Genomic DNA, 19,601 nt, shown 5'->3' with positions numbered 1-19,601 from the left:
TCTTGTATGTGAAAACTGAAGGTACCTACTTTTCTCCTTCTATCATGATCAACGAGCCACCAAATCAACAATAAAATTAAGCTCGTGTTACACGAGATCATTTTTGTAACACTTTTAATCATCCGCGTGCTTGTGGTGTATTGCAGCGCAGGGCAGCAATCATTGTCAGATCAATCATTCTTAAATGGTATAATATTTTTTGAATATTTTGTAAGTCTAAATAAATTGCTTATACATTTTTATAATAAAGGTGTGATATTCTGTTATTGTTTACGTGAATTCCATGCATAATAATTATGTTTCTGTTGTGATGTTTTATAAGTAGTTCATATAAAATTGTATCTCGTTCAAAAAATATTATACTATACAGGACGATTGTCACTGATAAATCATCTGTGCTCTTGGTTTGGTGTTTTTTTTTTTTGTCGCAATGATAGAATTTTTATAATCTAATTTAAGGGGAAGGGGAGGGGACTCGACGTGAGTAAAAACTAAGAAAGCCAATTAAGGCACAATTCAGGAAACTACTTATAAAATTGGTCCGGTGTATTGGTTTAGCCACAATTCAAGAAACTGCCCGGTAATAGTGCCGTCAGATATTTCCTGTTGAACTTTTCAATGCCATTAGGTTGAAAGGTCAATATTGATCAACAGAACAGAGTGTTGGGTTGGACTTCAAAATGGCAAGGATCGAATCAAAGTTTACGTGCACAATAACGACGAGGAAAATTGGGATCACGAGTTTTAATTGCTTCATCAAAACAAATATGAACTCTTCCAACGTCTTTAATTTTTTAACTTTCTTTTTTGAAAAAAATACTATCAATTGTAAGTTAGATCTCATCTGGGCTCATCAACATGAGCAAGTTAAAAATAACAATTGAAAGGATCTCATGGAGGTCTACAAATCCACCAACAACTGAAAAATTTTTTGCCTAGAGATTTTTTATGAACTTAATTTTACTTTTCATTCTGTTTAGTGAATTCCTTTGCTAGAGTTGTTTAGATATAAACAAGACAAATGGAATTTAATTACTGCCTTAAACGTTCTTTACTCTTAATATGTCATCACATATTTTTTACTCTTAATATTTTTATTTTATTAATTTTTTACTCTTAATATTTTTTTTTACCTTTTTTCCTTTGGTCTGGCAAAACAAGTTCATCCTATTTGTTTTAAGCAAACAGGGACTGGCCGCCTGTGGCTGGACTTTAGATTGAGTCTGGCTCTCTCTCTATATATTTCAGGAGGGCTCTATGCATATGTGAGGAGGGACTGTAAACCGTTGAGATAGCTAAGGAGCCTTGAAAGCAGGGCAGTTACAATATCCATTCTCCTTAGCCTAATTCTCTACTTCTTCCAAGAACCAAAAATCACTCTATCAAAAAAGGTTCATGGCTCGTCAAATGTACAACTTCTTCCCAACTGATTTCTTCTTTCCTCCTCCTCAAAAGACAGTTGCTAGAGATCATAGCAATCTTATGGTCAAAACCCTTACAAATAACCATGAAACTGAAGAGATTGCTCAAGTCAAACAGCTCAAGACCATTGTATCAAGTAATCCCTCATCATCGTTGGCCTTGGTTCCAATTGGCAAGAAAAAACAAGATACACCCGAGTAAGCCAGTCTCCGGATGAAACTAGTAGTGGATTTGCAGGAGTTATTGTCAAAGATCTTCCATAATATTCTAATTATATATATAAACTGTTTAAATTTCCTTATGTTGTCATTTTTTTCTTTTGCTTTTTATTCTCGTACTCCTCCTTACAGCCTTCCTATCCCTAACTGTCAGATAAATGATATGAATCTTAAACTCGACTGTGGGGAAGACTCTAAGGCTCATTCTATTATCTTTCTACTAGTTTGGTTGTAATTAAATGTGTATCGAATAAAGTTACGTCCGAACTTCCTGTTCCTCCTCCTCCCCCCTCTCCACCAAAAAAAAAAGGGAATAAAGTTGTAGCAGTTCATGAGCAGTTATGCTTCTTTTTTTTTTGTTGAAACCATTTAGCAGTTGTCTCTAGATTTGCACTTCTGTTAAATTGGGTGAATTCCTTTTATCCGTATAGTACAACGTTTTGAAAAAAAATTCAACCATTATAATTTTTAGTCTTGAAAAAACCAGAAATTCTACTAAAAATATGGTAAGAAAAGGTAGTGCCAATACTTTTCCAAGTTGTATACTACATCTGGTTCAGAAAAATGTCAAGAGAAATTGATAATGCTAATATCTACTAAATCATACCTTATTCAAAGATGTACAACAATTATGCAGCTACTATATTGGTCCAAACAAAAGTGAACATATTCGAGCATTAGTACGTTGAAACTTTTCTCTACTGAGAGTGACACATAAAGCTTAGTAAGTGGCAGTTATAACAAAGCCCTGAGAATTCAAGGGCATTTTGGCCCTCCTCTTTTGGTCTTCCAGTTATTGTAGCAAGGGCAGAACTGTTTGTTCCCATAAGTGCCTGGGGGCACACACAAGCACTTTGCACAACATTTCTGGCAGAAAAACATGCATGGCTTCTTGAATGCTGTTTTTGAACATCTGTATGTACACCTTGGAGAACACTCTGCAAACCAAATGAATAATTCATGTAGTCAGGTTTCAGTGGTACTCGTTAATACACCTAAAACACATTCAATTTATCATATAAATGCGTTCATTCACAATTATTGCCGTTCCTTTCATTTATACATTTTTTCAATTAAACCCTTGTTTTTTAATAAATACTTAAACTCCAAAGTTCATTGGACACTTGTTAATACATATGCTACTATGCTTTTTTTTTTCCTTCTTTTTTGGAAGGTGGGATTTAGCAATGCTTTTTTTTTTGCTCCATTTCCTGCTTTTTGCCTGTTTGGGTTTATGGATGTCACGAGTTATAGTAAAAAGTGAAAATTTAGCCTCCAAGTGGCACATTCTCCGAGGATAAATTGGTGCAGGAAGGTGCATGTTTCCTAGCCTTTTCATAAACTTTTCAACTAACATGCATGTCACTGTTCTTACCTTGAGGATGAAGACTGCCAGGAGTTATACCATGCTGGTCACACAAATAACAAGATTGAAACAAGATTAGAAACATGATAAAGAGAGGCAATTTCAAAATTGTGGTTGAGATTTTCTTAATTAATGTGTCTCACTGTTGGTAAGAGGCCTGAAGGCTGCGGTTGAGGACTTGGAGATGGAGACTCTGTAATCATCCCCTGCAGTCAAATTGAACATCAGCATCATGTCTAAATTTACATCTACATTTTAACTTGAAACCAATCTGAAGCATGAAATTTGCATGCAATGCTATTGTTCGTATTCAAGTGCGGGATTCCAAGTCTAATGCTTGGACATGCATTTCATCTAATGCAGCGGTATAGCTCAAAGGGATTTGCAGAGATATAGGAATGAAGAGAATTCTTGCTTACATGGTTTCTTGATATCAGTAGAAACAGCATTAAAACATGAATAGTTACATTACTGCTAAGATTCTTCGCCATTGCTTCTCATACAGAGTGGAGAAGAAACTTAGGCACCTTATCTATATACGAGAGAAAGGAAGAGAGAATTGTGTTGAAAGTGATCAGTTGATGTAAAGAATGTGAATGGAGTGTATATATATATACACTGAAAAGTTTGGAGACCTTCACATACTACTGCTAGTTTGTTTCACGGATTGCCTGTGCAATAAATTTCTGATTTTACCAGAATAGTAATAAACTAATCCCTTTGTTCATATAATCCAAAATGACATTCAAATATGTGGAGCAACTTTGTCGCAAATAAGACAACCTCCAATTCTCCAAAATCCGCAATAAAATCAATATTAGATTCATTTCCTTTAGCTATCAAGAACAATCATTGATATGGAATCACAGAGTCGAACTGAATCTGTGAATGCATCATTAAGTTGGAAGGCCGAACTTGACTAACTCGACCTGACACAAATATTAAGGATCCAACTGGTAAGTTAATGACCTTAACTCAATAAGAAGGCTAAAATGTTAAAAGTCATTAAAAAAAAAAGAGTAGAAGTATATATAACCTAAAATACTAACAAAATGGCTTTGTGAGCAATGATCATTATTTAGGACAAACCCAATCTTTTTATTCAGCACAAGCAAAGGTGGTAATCTATTCATACTTGGCTTATATTCTGCCACATGTCTAGTCCTCATCTCGGAAATGAGCAGAAAACCTTCCACGATGTGAGTAATTGTTCTTGCAACATCAAATCTATATTGCATAAAAAAAAAAATAGTGTATAAACCTCGATATTTCGTGCAAAAAAATAGCAGCAAAAAAATTCATTATTCATAATTTCATCCTTAACTAATCAAACAAAAGTTAAACATGTTTGGACATTCATTCATTCTTTATCTTGCAGGTTTAAGTTCACATAATACATAGAAGGTAAATAACAAAATCAACTTCCAGAGCTACAGGAGGGGGGAACAAAGTGTTTACTGCAGACCATACAATTTAAAACCGGGAGTAGTTCAGAGAGTAACACATGCAATCCTAAGGCTACCATCCAAAGTTCCATAAGTCTCTGATCATCCATGTGAAACCAGGCTTGACAACGATACGAGGCTCTTCACATGTGGATTCACATGTGGATTCTATTATGATTTGGAGGTTTTCTCGAGATAGAACTATACCAGAACTTGCCATGTATACAACACAGACTCAAGTGGCTAACTTTGTCTTCATACACAGGTGGACAACTGTAACATACCTTTCAATCTATATGATCCTCCTCTCGTGAACCATTTATACCTTTTCTTTGGCACTTTGATGTGTGATGTGTAACTGTTATCTTCTTGCAACATTGGAAATCATGTAAGACCCAAATTCAGACAAGAAAGATAAGAGGAAACTGTACGTCTTGTGAGCCATTAGAAGTTAGAACAGGTGGACATGATTGTTTCCTTCAGCAACTTAATTATATGGTCCAAGTAAAGGGTTATAAGGTTAGAACCTAGACCGTTAATTGATGTCTTACCATCTCAGAGCTCCAAATTAACCAAATTAAGCCGAATCAAAATAGTCTAGATTGCAATTTTTTCCTTTCTAGGCAAAGTTTTGTAGTGTCTGACATCATAATTTTAGTCCCTAGGATGTAAAATGTGCCTTGATTTCAAGTGTCAAGTTTTGCAGTGTCTAACAAGGCCTTAGTCAAGTGCCAAGGTTGAAGCTCCAATTTTTAAAGGTTCTGGTTCATATTTCACAGGCAGTAAGTTTCTTCTGATTTTGTCCAACAAGGATTTGTTGTAATTTATACGATTAATAATTTATTGTATTGATTCCATAATTGTGGGTTGTATTATGTATGTAATCACAGAGCATAATTAGTGCCTATTTGGGATTGTGACGACTTATCCAATAGCACTTCATTTAGTATAGCTTTCGATAAAAGTATCTATTAAATATGGGAAAAATGCGCTTTTCATCCCTATTGTTTGGAATGTTGGACAATTTCATCCCTAAAGTTTCATGTAAACACATTTCATCCTCATAGATTCATAAATTTAACTAATTAAGAACAATTGATGAATTGTCAAGCAATTTGAATGGAACATGATCACTTGACCATAGCATGCCTGTTTGTAAAATACAAAAAATATTGGATCAACAAAAACCTCAAATATCGCTTTTAATTCACTTTCTTATTTTACAAAAAAAGTAAGAAATTTTCAACCACCATTACTCTCGTCTTAATCATAGATTGAACAAAAAGATCGAGAGGAAACAAAGTTGTGGACAAGAAACAACCCCATTGTAGCCAATTGGAGAAAATTTTCAAACAATCTCATCGCAACAAATTAGAGAAAAATATTAACGTGAAAGAAAGAATTGTTTAGATTGTCATTTATTTGCAAAATTTTGTTTTGTTACATCATATACATGTTTTTCAAATTGTCTATCTATCATCCAAATCTATTTTTTTTTCTCACATATATCATATCACAAATTTAAAAAAATTCTTATTTGAACACACTCATTATTATTTATGTAATTTAATCAATGATCGAATTAAGTATTAACAATGTAATTATTAAATGGACGTGCTAGTCATTTGATGATATTCGATCCAAATTGGTTAGCAATCATTCAATTATCCTCAATTGTTAAAATTTATGAAACTACGAGGATGAAATGTGTTTGCATGAAACATTAGGGATGAAATTGGTCGAAATTACAAGACTATGAGGATGAAGTATATTTTGACCGAAACTTTGAGGACTAAATTGTCCAACACCCCAAACATTGGGGATGAAAACTGCATTTTCCCTATTAAATATTTAATAAAATGTGCATAAGTGTTTTTGAATTTTTGAAATGTAATTAATTATCTCTTTAGTTAGTTCAAATTTAAGATGAAATTATCAAAGCCTATTTTTATTTTTTGAAACATATAAAAGCACTAACTTTTAGCTTTTGCCAAAAGAGCTTTTCAATCCTAAAGCTATGCTCCTAAAATTATTGAATAATGTCTACCAAACACTCAAAAGTATTTCTGTCATCCAAAAGCACCTTTTTAACAAGAGCACGGGAATCCCAAATAGGCTCTCAATTTCTTATTTTTCTAAAGTTTGTCAATGCAAAAAAGATTGAAATTTAAATAGCCGATTACTCATGATTGAACTCAAACTTGGTTCATGCCTAAGGGCAATCATTTCTCTTTTCTTAAAGGATGATTCCATTGTCATCAACTCATCATCTCCGTTGGCGCCCCACTCTTTTTTCTTTTTATTTTCTCTATTATTTGAAACGAAAATCTCTCTTTGCTACCTGTACGTTAAATCTCGCATTTTCCTAGTTTTCTTAGTTTTCTTTCTCCCTAGCTATTTTATCCCAAAACTCATAAACCAAGAAAATCTCTCAAAATTCCTTCATGAGTGAAATTCAACTTAAATTTCAGTTGCATGACATAATAGACGGGGGATTCTAAAAGAGAAAGTTGCACCATCACAAAGGAAAATGAGCGCTTTGTCAAATTGGAATTTACCAGTTAGCTTGAATTGAAGCCTGCTTCATGAGTAGAAAAATTACAAATTCGTTGAGTTGGGCCGTTAAAGAATCTCAGAAAGGAATCTTAGCTTAACTAGTTGTCGAAATGGGTTTGTTCGGCAAATAAGTTTTTGGCCCAGTTTATCTGCTACAAGTTTTTTAATAATTTTAATTACAGTAATCTCAAAAATTTTTCAAAATTTTTAAATTATATATTTCAAAATATCCAAAAATTTACACACTTAAAAATTTTTCCTACAACTTTTACAATAGATTACAGTAAAGTTTTAGACAAATACCCAAAAAACTCATTTGTCAAATGGAGCCATAGTTTCTGAAGTTGAAGATTATATCAACATTAAGAATTAGGGAATCCATACGTGTGCGTTGGATTAGAGATCTGATTTATTATGATTACACCTAAGAGATATTTGTGTAAGTTAGTTGTATTATTGAAAATTTAATTTTAATGAGGATTTTAGGACTTTTTAAACGTGTAACTTTTATAGTTTTAGTTCTTACACATATCCAGTTTCTTGCATTTGTCAATATTGTCCACGGGGAAAAAAAAATCGAAATCTAATTAGCCAATTACTCATTATTGAACTCAAAATTGGTCAAGGGTCTCATCTTAAACGAATATTCAATTGTCATCATCTCCCTTGACGCCCTACTGTATTTGTTCTACCTCTACAATAAATCTTACATTTCCCTGCTTTTCTTTTAGGATTAACTTTTTACGGACTTAAAGTGCAGTGATTTTTATACACTAGCAGTTATAGATATATGTTACACGTACGTGATTTGAATTTCAAATTTGAATTCATATTATGTAACATGATTTAAAAAAAATTATACATTGCCAGTGTATAAAAAAAATTACTTTTTTTTAACGTAACTTTTTTAGGATAAATTTTATATGCATTGGCGATAACTGTACTAGCAGGTCAAAATGCATGTCAGATGTGCAAATTTTAAAATTCAACTCCAAATTAAGATGATGTTGGTATATGCTTTAGGACCGTTGATGTATATACTATCAGTGTATATAAAATTAATCATTTTTTTCCACAAAACTCTTAAACAAAGAAAAACACTCCAAATTCCTTCAAGAGACACTCCTTTATTTTATTCGAATATCTAGTTATAATTCAGCTCAAATTTCAGAATAAGTTGCACTATCACAATAAATAGAGGCAGGTGCTTTGTCAAATTGGAACTTTCAAGACAGCTTAAATCCTGCGTCACATGGTTGAATGAATTCGTGAGTTGGGCCTCAGACTGCACTCGACACTTCCAGTCCAAGTGACACTACTAAGTATAGCTGGGCTTTTATCATTTAACACACATCAAAATGCTAACTCTTAAACTAGTTAAAATTCTTTAGTGCCTTCCCTGAGCAGTTTGCTAATTTAAATTGGCCCATTTTGTGACAGTCAACCCAAACAAACATTGCGCATGATTTGGTTTGGGATTAGCCTGAAGGGCACAAGTGCGTTTAGATTGAATTACTTGAAAATTTTATTGAAATTATGCTTTGAGGGAGATTATCAACCAACTTTCTACCCTTTTTTAAAATGGAAGAAGCACTGTCCCAACAAAATTATTGAATAGCCCAATTTGAAACTTCTGTATTTAGCTTGCTCCGTAAAATTGATAATCCTCTAAAATTTCAAATATTCAAACTCAAGACAGCAAAATAATGGCTAAAAAAACTCACTGTAACTTATTGTAAATTTTTTATAACAACTTTTGGACACTTTGAATGTTTGGGGAATGGTTTAGAAACTTTTTTAATTTTTTTTTTCACTCTTTTCCTCCCCCATCCTTACCCCTCCCCACCAAGCCCCCTATCTTCTCTCTCCCACTGCTACTAGCACCACCCCTCCTTTCACTTCCCTCTCTTTTTTTTTTGGCCCTTCATCCTCCCTATTTCTCCTTTTCCTTTCTGCTTCCCTCTTCTTCGTCTTCCTCCCTTCCCCTACTACTCCCTCTCTCCTCGTCCCGTTCACCCCACCTCTCTCCCCTTCTCTGTGTTTTCTTCTTTTTTTTTTCAAATTAATTCTAATTATCATTGTAATTAGCACACATTTTTTCAGGAAAATGAGAAAAATAAAGACAAACAAATGAAAGATTGGATGTGAATGAAAATGAAACTTTCAAAATAAATAGAAGAAGTTGATAATGATTCTTTTTTGTTGGATGTTAATTTTTTTTATTTGAAAACCAAAAATTGAATGGTATTTTTGTTAGTTTTGTACTCTATATATTTTTAATTTTTTTTTACTTTAGTTCTTTACTGTATGTTTAGAAAAATACCCATGGATATTCATTGAATACTCAAACCCATTGTTGGACTTATGTTTTATCCCAAATCTAACAAATAAACGATTAGTGGGATAAAACTCAAATCCAACACCCATGAGGGTTAAGAGTCTGGATTTGGATCTAACTAAATTTAATGGATTTGGATTTGGATCAAAGGAATTAACTCATACCCTACCTATTGACATATCTAACTACAATGGCGGTGGGATGAGGTAAGGTGGAAGTGGAAATAGTTAGGGAGGGTGGTGGTTGAAAAGGGAGATGGATTGTGTTTTTGAGTATTTTGGGGTGTGTTTTTATAAAAACTTAGGGTGTTTTTATAAGTTCTTGTGGCTAAAATTAGAAAAAAAAAATTGTTTAAAACAAATGAGCAAAAAACATGGGTTCCAAATACACCTAATATACCGAATAAAGTATATGAAAATGTAACAAGATAAAAATCTATAAATGGTCCCTAAACATTTTCTTTTCTTTCATTTTGCTGCAAATTTGCAATCCTTAGCACTTACATCATTCCTTTTCAAGATTAATTAAAGAGCTAAAAAACTGCCAAAAAGAATTTAGTGTAGCTTTCTACGCTAATTCTCAGTAGCAAGCTAATCAAAGAGCCAAAGTTAGGCCATATGGAAGGGCCTCTTAATTTTTAGGTAGGGAAAAGAAAGTAGCTCAAAATTTTGTCCTTTCTTATAAATTACTGGCCCTATCGGTATCGGACACCTTTCGTCAATCTTTTCTCACCAAACTAATTTGTCAATATACGATTTTAGGGGCAATTAAGTCTAAATAAATATACATAGCGCTACGTGAAAAGGAATAAAAAAAATTAAATTCGTATTTAGATATCCGAATCCAACTGCCAAAAGGATATGCTCATAATTTTACGCGCTCAGGCATCAAGAAAACAGCTGGGAAAATATAACAGGAAACACTTTTCCTACTTGAACTCGGAAACCCTTTACTTGTATAAATCCAGATCCTGAATTTCATCAGATTACCCAATCAAAAATCTAGAGCAGGGTTTCTTTTGTTCTTGACTTATCAAGATGAAGAAGATGAGAGCAACTAAAAGAAGAAAATTGGTGCAAGCTCCCATTCACGATGGAGTTCTTAAAGAATGCCGGTACCCCAGAAAAGGGTTGAAGATGGAGGCTGCATCATCTTACATTCCCAAAGACAACGAGGAAAAGCCCTTAGGAGAAGATGCCTGCTTCATCTGTGAAGAAACGCAGACCATTGGGGTGGCAGATGGGGTGGGAAGTTGGGGGAAAAAAGGCATAGATGCCGGTGAATACGCGAGAGAGCTGATGAATAATGCATCCTTTTCGGTTCTTGAACAGGCGGAGGAGGAGGGTTCTGTTTGTCCCTTGCAAGTGTTGCATGAAGCTTACTGGATGACCAAGGCAAAAGGGTCATCCACTGCATGCATTGTGACCCTAAAGGAAGATTTCTTGCATGCTGTGAATATCGGAGACAGTGGTTTCTTGGTGATCAAGAAAGGGAAAGTTGTGTTCCAGTCGCCCGCCATGCAGAAGCGGTTTAACTGTCCGTATCAGCTTGGAAACGAGAGCGATACTCCGGATTCGGCCCAAGAATTCAAGGTTGATGTGGAGCATGATGATGTTTTGGTGGTGGGAACTGATGGTTTGTTTGATAACTTGTTTCCTCATCAGATAGGGTCTATAGTTCATAATTGTGTGGAAGGGAAGTTGTCGCCAAAGATGATGGCTAGTCTTATAGCAGAACTTGCTTGGTATCATTCTCTTCAGAAGGATCGTTCAACTCCCTACACCAAGTCTGCCATGGAAGTGGGACTGGTTCAGGAGAATTATTTGGGAGGCAAGTATGATGATGTTACTGTAGTTGTTGCTAAGATTGTATAGAGATCTTCATGGTCGACCAACATCAAAAGGATCAGTTGTTTTCTAAGTTATCATGGGTTCATCACTTGCAGTGTTTCTTGCAGCTCTGAAGGACTAGTAATTAAACAGAGTTCTGTGATTTGTTGAGTTTTTTGTACATATCATTGTTCATTTAGGTTATTTCCTTTTTCAACTTCAAAAAACAACTTCTCTTGGAGAAAGACGAAAAGGTACTGCTAAAATTTCCAAATTCCTGAAAAACCCAAATTATTTATTATTGCCATTTGCTAATAACAATCTGATTTTCCTACCAAGATCAAGCCAGTGCCATGCAGACAACATAGGCACATGAAGTGCTATGCATTGATACCTTCACTAACAGTTATAAGCAACAATAAAAGTATATAAAGAGCATGCTTTGGAGTTGAATTGAATACATTGATTCTGCACAAAACTTTACATTCAACGAAAGATTAGTTAGTTCCTCATCAAGATTAAAGCTTCCAAAATTAATGCAATGGGGCTGGATAAACGACTCGGTTCCTTGCCATTGCTGAGAACATTGGGGTACTGTATGCCAAATTAATCAATCGAATGGTACCAAGTAGCATTTAAATCCGAAAAGGGGTCTCTTGATCATTGGGGAATTGAAGTGCCAATTTTATCTACATGCAAAGACTGCTTCAAAGCAAAGGCGCCAGTATATTTTGTAAGGCAGAGCCATCCATGGCAATCTTGAAGGATAAGTAGTCCCTGGAGCAGATAGAATTCTGCAGCAAAACAGCAGGACCAATGGAGGATAAGTAAGCAACACGGACCAAAATTTGCAGCCAAAATAACATACAAGGGCAACTGCATTAGGAACCAGGACAAAAAGTGCTGAAAAGTGGAGAGTGTATATTGATGACAAAAATAAGTAACAGCATAAGCAGCCTACCTTTTTCCTGTTAGAATACCATACGCTGACGAGCTGATAGCTGTCCTAGAAACAACTGAATAGATGTATCTGTAGCTTGGGCAGATCAATTCACCTGTGAATTAATAAAGAACCATATCAGAAATATCAAAGCCAATGATACATAGAATAGTTACTGAACAGGTTTCAAAATGAATTGCCAAGATAAATACAACACTGGCCCCAATCTCCAATAACAGTGCAAGAAAGGTTAACCAAATTAAATTTTTGAGTGTTAAAACTCGCATACAATAATCCAACATACAACAGTATTAGAGTACAATGGTTGCCTTTTCAGCAGCTAAACTGGAATAATGAGAAACACACAAATGTGAACAACTAGGACATACCTAAGCTCAAGTAGTTGCTGTGCAGAACTGAAACCAGAACAAGTGTTTTACGACCACCACTTCTTGGGATTTTTGGTGACTTCTTCGACAACGAGCCGTTTAGTTCAAGGGGATCAATTACTGAAGGAACAGTTGTTCCATGTTGACGACATACAATTTCTAGCCATATCCCAGAAGGAAACCTTTTCTTCCGCATCAACCAAAGAAAGGCGCTGTTATATGGGGTAGTATGAATAACAGATATGCTGACCTCCATTACTACACAGATAAAACTGATGACTGTGTTCATGATGGTAAAGAATGTGTAGAAGACAGAGGTGGTTGGCAATAGAAGTAAGAGTGGTGTAAAGAGAAGAGAGCCAACGACATGTTGCTCCACAGTGTAATCATAGCTATCTAATCTCTGGCGAAGAGGATTCCACTTCCTTCCCCTGCATTCAGTTCAACCGAGTGAGAAAATTTCAAAAAAGAAAATAATAACAATAATAATAATACTCCCTCCGTCCCAAATTTAAAGTCGTTTCTTGGGACTGCAACTTTTTATGTACAGTGGACAATTATTGGCAACCGATGCTTTACTTCCAAATTTACCCTGCTGGAATTGCATTAGTCAACTAAAGTTTGTGTTTTTCAAAGAGTCATAATTCTGTGGGGCCCACCTCAATCAAATGCATCTCTTCATACGTTAAGGACACGCATCAATAGTGGCCTTATAAACTGGGAGTTATCCTGCACACTCTTCGAACTTCTCTAAATGGGAATAAATGGTGGGTCCTATTAAATTTCTTGGGACTATTTTACATGTGCACAACAAGGGTAAGAATGGAACTCTGGAAGGGAAAAATTTTAGCATGACTCTAATTTTGGGACAATGAAAAAGGTGAAACATGACATTAACAATGGGACGGAGGGAGTAATAATTAAGTACACACAATTTTCTGCAAGTCTTAGCATTCAGTACATGACAGGTGAAGCAGATAATATTTCAATGACACAATTTGTACTACTTACAAGAAAACAACTGCAATTAATATACATTTATTGGGTGAATTTATTTAACATCCAGATACACGAGTTAGCAGGTTGGTGGAGTTTTTAACAACGCTATATGCATTTGAATAGGTTCGATTAACTTAAGCATAGATAATCCTATCTAATTAAAAATGACAAAGGGAGCCAAAAGTCAACTTCATAAACAAGTAGTTGCATCACTTCCTTTCTGCATCTGAGTGATTCCTACAGCTCCAAAGCATTTTATTTCAGCAACAGGCTAGGTTCAGAAAACATCCATTCCATTTATCTCACATTGAATGTCAGTTGGCTGCTCTAACAAGTTTATTTGCAAAGAACATTGGATGGCAGGTAAACTAAGCACTGTTGTTTAATCAAAAACTTTCATTAGACATATATTAACAACAAATAAGGATTATATCCCTAGTCAATGTTGCACACCTGGATCAGTTATAGATTTATGAAAACAGAGGGAGGGAAAGGTTCACAAACATAAATACTTTCAGGTGTGAATTTTAATGCATCCAAGTAGTCATACTCCTACCTAGTGTTTGAACTGTTTTAAAGGGAACAAAGAAAGAAATTCAAAGGTTGGTAAAGGTATTCAGCAGGCACAGGGTGGTCACTAATCAAAAAATAAACTTTCCAAGGTAGAAAAGTAATTGATTTCCAATACACAGTCATCATTATAAACAAAACTCACTCTCTTAATTCAAATATGTTCAAAACTATCACACAAGTTCATTTACATGCACAGCATAATGATCTGGGAATTTTTAGAAATAACTTAGTAGTTGCTGATTTAAGCATTTAATCAATAAGCAATGAAACTTGAATTAACATGTTACCCAAAAAGATTATTTTCCCCAGCTATAACAGAGGCTTCATATAGAAGAATTTTGTAAAAGGCCAGTCTCGGTACACTGGAATTCTTTTGTCTAAAGAAGGGGCTAACATAACCTCTATAATTACTCTCTCTGCTCCATGATTTAGAAACTTATAGTTTTTTATTTTGCAAAACAAATCACAGGACAATGATATTAAGAAACACAAAAGTTCAAATGTGCAACACCTGAGTAAATTCCTGCCTTTACAGAAGCTTAAAAGAAAAGATAGTATCTTTCAATTTAAGAATTTTCTGTAGCTTCCAAAAGTGCTCTCCCTTATCTGTAAACCAAAATTGACAACTACTGAGTCTATACTTAAGGACAGTAACCATCTAATTACACAGTAGAACTCCATAAGTATTACCTAAAAAGACGCCATAAAGCTGCCAATGCCTGAATCTGCTGTGAATAGACAAGTGAGAGTATCCAATGAAGGACGAAAACATGTCTTGTTACGAGTGAAATCAAGTCGATTATCAGAGCAGCAGCTGTGGTGAAACCAAAAAGAATCCCACATAGAGAAATAGCTTTAGCAATTGGTACAAGGAAAAAATCCATAAACGACCCAAGTGTAGACCAAATTTGAATCGTGTTCAGAGATATCATGCCAAGTACTCCAGCAAGCTCAGTGTTTAATTTGAAACCAGCTGGATTTCCCATTAGCCAAACACATCCGGTACGCAGCAAATAGTTTGTGACATCAACAGCAAAGTTTGAAATGAATAGGCAAGCAGGTTCTGCTTGATACCATAATGAAATGCCAAATAAGTTTCCAAGAAGAACATCAACCACTAGACATGACCAGATGGAATGCCTGCGTAATGCCACTTTCTCTGAATATTCAATGCATGATTCAGACCTGTAATAAATCCAAATAATGAGGTGATAATGGATCTCTCAAAATTGATACTGACACCTAATGATGTCAAACATAAAATAAATCACAAAGACTATTTTGTCGACTGTGCAATTGCCCAGAACAAAGAATTATTTTATGAGTTCTTTATAGGAACAATTGTTATAGTTGTACAACCTCAAGCAAATCATCGACATTCTTTGTAACTTGATCAGGCAAATTTTAAACTTGAAATTCAAACATGAGAAAAATAAAGAATAAATTTTAGTTTAGCAAGAGGCTGAAGCCTTAATGAATTTACATTTTTTAATACTGCGTAAAACGTGTTACAATAACAATTCGAGAATAAAGCTATTAAGGAAACACAATATTCTTACTACCTATGACCATGACCTCGGAGTAAGATTGGCCAATAGAGGAACTGGGAGCAGCGTATGCCAATATTCGTCCATGTATTGTTGAATGCTCTCACTAACACCACATCTATGCCTATACATGACATGTAACTCAGAAGGATATGGAAAGACTGAAGGATGACGTAAACCGAAGTTGCAAGCAAAGCCACAAGTGCAGCAAAAAATTTCCATGTAAAGGTAGGAAACCTGAAAAGTTATTTAATAGCTGTTATGACCAGCTAAGAAACAAAAGCATCAATGGAACTAGGAAAAATCAATATATAGAAGACATTACATCCATAAAGGCTTGAAATGACCAGCGCAACTCTTCACAGGCAGCTGCCTTTCTGAAAGGATCTTAGCAGCATGAGCACTGTTAATAGCCAGAATGACAGTGTCCTGTATCAACAAAGGAGCAAATATTACTGAAGGAAATATAATTAGACAGTATAACTGCTTTCGAGATGTATCAACTTCAACACTGATATTACCAGATCAAGATATTGCTTCTTCTGCTTGAGATCTTCAAACCATTGGGGTTTCTTGATAGAAGATCTCATCTTCTCAGACAAACTCCGAGAACCCAGTGAATAGTGGTGGCTACTAAATTTTGGAATTTCATAAATGATAACCTAATATGCAGCACAACAATGAAGAGATTAGGTACTACAAAAACTAAGCAGAGAGAGGAAAAATACAGAGATAAACTTCAAGTGACCATGACTTACATACGTGGAGATCTAACTGAGAAATGGTTTCCCCATTCCAATGCAGGTGATGCAATTCTGGAATGAGCTGCAATTTTCGACCTGTAGTTTGAGGAAAACCAGAAATAAGTTGGAACCAGTTCTCATTTTGTACAAAAGCCAGCCTAAGCTGTTCCAGTAATGCATGAACCTTGTGGCATCCACATGCATGAATTCCATTCTTGCCCACAACTACACTCTGGCTACCAGGGAAGGTTTTCCCACCATCAGTTGAGCACGTCTGAGTAACTGTTTTAGTTAAATTCATTTCTGGCTGACCATTGCCACTTGAATCTGCTTCACAATAACCCAGCACGGAAAGTGTACATTTATCTTGTAGAGATAGAGGCATGTTCCCATCTGTTTGATGAAGAATTTCCTAAGTTACGAAAGCAGGGTCAGTTATAATAGCTTGTCATTTCAAAAATGTATATCCTAGACAACCAATATATGAAATAAACCCTATTCACAAGTTTAATTGAACAGGATTTATGCAACAAAAGTGCCAGTACAGAAGTAATACGATCACACATCAGCCTCTCGCTAAATCTTTAGAATGACATGATTTGGCAAACTATAGTCAGCAGAAAAAGAGTCCAGTTTATGTGTTTAACCCTTCTGCTAAGTTAGTAAAGAAATCAGGAAATCTCACTGAAATTTCAACAAAGCCAACCATATAAAAATCTTCATTGGAGAATTAATACTGAAACAGACTATTATCAGGGAAAGCTGCATTTCTAGTCTGCACAAATTAACAAGAGGCTGATTTGAAAGTTTAGAAACTGGGAAATTGGCAAGCAAAATTGTCCATCCACAACTTCTTCCCAAGAAGATGTTGAGGCAGGCTCAGAGTAAGTCTTCTTTGTTAAGACAATGCAGAAAAGACCAACCCCCTCAATCAAGAGGTTTAGAATACAGTTGCAAAACTGCAATATCAGTTAAGTGTTTGTCTAATTAGCAACCATCAATCTGTTAACAGTACCAATGTAGGCATTTCTTCACGAAAGATTCTTACAACCACTATCATCAGAGATGCAGTTCAAACAGAATAACCTAATAAATTACCACAAAAATATTCACAATTTCCGCTTATTCTCACCATGCCCCTCCCATCCCCCGTATACAATAAAAAAATCTTAATATGTCCCAAATAATGGATTCTTAATAAGAACAAATGAATTTATGAAGTTTAAACTAATTGAAGGAAGCAACATATTAAGACTAATAGTCACTGAGTAACTGACAACAAGAATGGACATCCTTCTAACATCAAGATCTTCCTCACAAATCAATAACAATTATATGCCACAAATAATGCCACAGATCTTCCTCAATTATATGCCACAAATTTCAATTAATGACCGTTCCGGCCATGCAATTATTACCCAAACAACAACTGACTACTGGTTGACGACGGACTACAGGCTGGAACTATCCAGATTAAAACTCAACTTACATAGCCAAAACTGATATGATCAAAACAACCTTAACTGAAAAACACTAATAATCATCAGTAAATACAGAAAAAAATATACAAAGCGCAAAACCCACGACTCACAGCGATAATCAACTCTCCAGTAGATAAAGAAACAAAAAATTGGAAAGATTATTCTGGGGTACATTTGTACATACTGCGAATCCCAACTAATTAAAACAATAAACAAAATAGAACCCATTTCTAATCATCCATAAACATAGCTAAGTCAGCTAAGAAAACAGCATAAATCAGTGATAAAAATCAATCTTGATTTTTAGAGCAGTCCGAAATGTTTCTGAACTAATTAACTAATTACCTGAAGATTTACAGAAGAAGAAACAAGTGCAGAATCCTCCAAGCCAAAAGCGACGACGATATCGAGGGAGGGCTCCGAAGAAGAAAAGGAGGAGGACTGGGAAGAAATGAACCAACCGAAGAAAAGAGTGAAGGAGTGGGAAGGAGAATGGGGTTGAAGGGTTGAGGAAAGATGGGCTGGCCACCATAGCCTGCATTTCCCTCCTTTTTTCCCCATAAATCTAATTAACACAGACACATTTTCTCTGAAACAAGAAATTTTTTGGCCATTTTGGGAAGGAATGTTGGTTGAATTGGGTGAACAAAATGTGGCAAAATCAACTTCCGTGAGGGTTTAAGAACGTAGGCGGAGATGCAGAGGAAGTAGTGCAGCGTTTCTTCTCTTCTTTACTCTATTTTTTTTTTTTGCTTTTTTCTTGTCCCTTTTTCTTTTTTGGTTCGGGTTCTCTCTCCCTTTTTTTAGTTTTTTTTTTTTTTTTTTTAAGTTGAGAGAAAGGGTGTAAATATATGAGTGAATGGCCGAAATGGTCACTTAACTATTTAAAATGGCACCCTTTGGTCATCAAACTTTTTTTGTAGCCAAAAAAGTCACTAAACTCACGTAAACGCACCAGCGAAGTCATTTTACCGAATTTTAGCGGTGAATCATCCGGTTACAAGGGTCTTGAGTTGAATAAATATTCTGATATGGGCAAAAATGTCCAAAAGATTATTGGGGCAAGTGAACTCACAGATTGTTTCATTCCCAAAGTTGACCAATCGATCGACATTCACTTCATCTTCTCCGGTGAAGTTTACTAGCTGGGAACACTTCACTTTTCAATTTGACCCAGCGTAGAAGTTTACTGGTTGTGACCGAGATTCACTCTCCTCTCTGTCTCGTCACTTCTGACCTCCCTACTATCCCTATCCGCCCCACCACTAACCCCGACCCAACATCCAACTCCGACGACGATGACCCTTTGAGCCCATAGGTTTCATCACTGCTTTCTCAATTTGGTCTCTCGAGCCATACCCATTATTTGCTCAGTCTTCGATTTCCTTCGCCAGCCACCTAGCTGAGTTGGAAAGAGTCTTGGCAGTTCCAATGACTACACCCAGCCAAAAAAAAAAAAATGTTTACCTAGAAAAATGTTTTTTTTCTTTTACAGAAAAAGAAAAGAACAGAATGATACTTTTTTTTTGTATTTCCGCAGCCGTGTGCTCCCATCCGTCACCAGTGGGTTGCCGAGGGCAGCCGTTGAAGGGAGTGCTGTGCTATCCCATTCTTCGAGAAAAGAAAAGGAATAAAGCCTTCTGCTAGTCAGCGAGCCAGTTACACGGCATACGGGTTTTCTTCTTTTATTTGTGTTGATCTGAGCACCGCCCTAGCGAACTATTGGGCTGAGGGACCCAGCCCAGACAACTTTGG

General features: G+C 35.5%; 3 protein-coding genes across 4 annotated transcripts; 1 reads left to right on the top strand and 2 right to left on the bottom strand.

Annotated features, from left to right (window-relative positions):
* Positions 1-2,147: 2,147 nt before the first annotated feature.
* LOC113775544 (protein GAST1-like) lies at positions 2,148-3,610 on the bottom strand. The gene is made up of 4 exons (XM_027320475.1): positions 3,426-3,610; positions 3,150-3,212; positions 3,016-3,049; positions 2,148-2,578 (listed from the first exon to the last, which is right to left on the bottom strand). The coding sequence occupies exons 1-4, from the start codon at positions 3,495-3,497 to the stop codon at positions 2,397-2,399; spliced, it is 351 nt and encodes a 116-aa protein (XP_027176276.1). The 5' UTR covers positions 3,498-3,610; the 3' UTR covers positions 2,148-2,396.
* A 6,871-nt stretch (positions 3,611-10,481) lies between these two features.
* LOC113773727 (probable protein phosphatase 2C 80) lies at positions 10,482-11,219 on the top strand. The gene has a single exon (XM_027318348.1). The coding sequence runs from the start codon at positions 10,482-10,484 to the stop codon at positions 11,217-11,219; it is 738 nt and encodes a 245-aa protein (XP_027174149.1).
* Positions 11,220-11,528: 309 nt separating this feature from the next.
* Positions 11,529-18,523, bottom strand: LOC113775543 (N-acetylglucosaminyl-phosphatidylinositol biosynthetic protein gpi1). 2 transcript variants are annotated; one of them, XM_027320473.1, is made up of 9 exons: positions 18,192-18,523; positions 16,385-16,777; positions 16,144-16,284; positions 15,948-16,051; positions 15,638-15,859; positions 14,766-15,260; positions 12,504-12,934; positions 12,136-12,229; positions 11,529-11,968 (listed from the first exon to the last, which is right to left on the bottom strand). In XM_027320473.1, the coding sequence occupies exons 1-9, from the start codon at positions 18,405-18,407 to the stop codon at positions 11,860-11,862; spliced, it is 2,205 nt and encodes a 734-aa protein (XP_027176274.1). In that variant the 5' UTR covers positions 18,408-18,523; the 3' UTR covers positions 11,529-11,859. The 2 variants fall into 2 exon arrangements, with proteins under 2 accessions (XP_027176274.1, XP_027176275.1); XM_027320474.1 differs by lacking the exon at positions 18,192-18,523 and having other exon boundaries at positions 16,385-16,461; positions 16,550-16,644.
* Positions 18,524-19,601: the final 1,078 nt, after the last annotated feature.

This window comes from Coffea eugenioides, chromosome 6 (assembly GCF_003713205.1).
Source record: "Coffea eugenioides isolate CCC68of chromosome 6, Ceug_1.0, whole genome shotgun sequence".
Classification (NCBI taxonomy): Eukaryota; Viridiplantae; Streptophyta; class Magnoliopsida; order Gentianales; family Rubiaceae; genus Coffea; species Coffea eugenioides.
The sequence above is the reverse complement of the archived record's forward strand: the minus strand, read 5'-3'. Positions and strand labels throughout refer to the sequence as shown.

Excerpts from the sequence above, each read along its gene's own strand:
- LOC113775544 (XM_027320475.1), bottom strand. The coding sequence starts at position 3,497 with ATGGCGAAGAATCTTAGCAGTAATGTAACTATTCATGTTTTAATGCTG. Across the intron at positions 3,213-3,425 it reads TACTGATATCAAGAAACCAT|GGGATGATTACAGAGTCTCC; the intron begins GTAAGCAAGAAT and ends ATTTGACTGCAG. Across the intron at positions 3,050-3,149 it reads CTTCAGGCCTCTTACCAACA|CATGGTATAACTCCTGGCAG; the intron begins GTGAGACACATT and ends TTGTGTGACCAG.
- LOC113775543 (XM_027320473.1), bottom strand. The coding sequence starts at position 18,407 with ATGGGGAAAAAAGGAGGGAAATGCAGGCTATGGTGGCCAGCCCATCTT. Across the intron at positions 15,261-15,637 it reads CTCCGAGGTCATGGTCATAG|GTCTGAATCATGCATTGAAT; the intron begins GTAGTAAGAATA and ends GATTTATTACAG. Across the intron at positions 12,230-12,503 it reads CAGCAACTACTTGAGCTTAG|GTGAATTGATCTGCCCAAGC; the intron begins GTATGTCCTAGT and ends ATTAATTCACAG.
- LOC113773727 (XM_027318348.1), top strand. The coding sequence starts at position 10,482 with ATGGAGGCTGCATCATCTTACATTCCCAAAGACAACGAGGAAAAGCCC.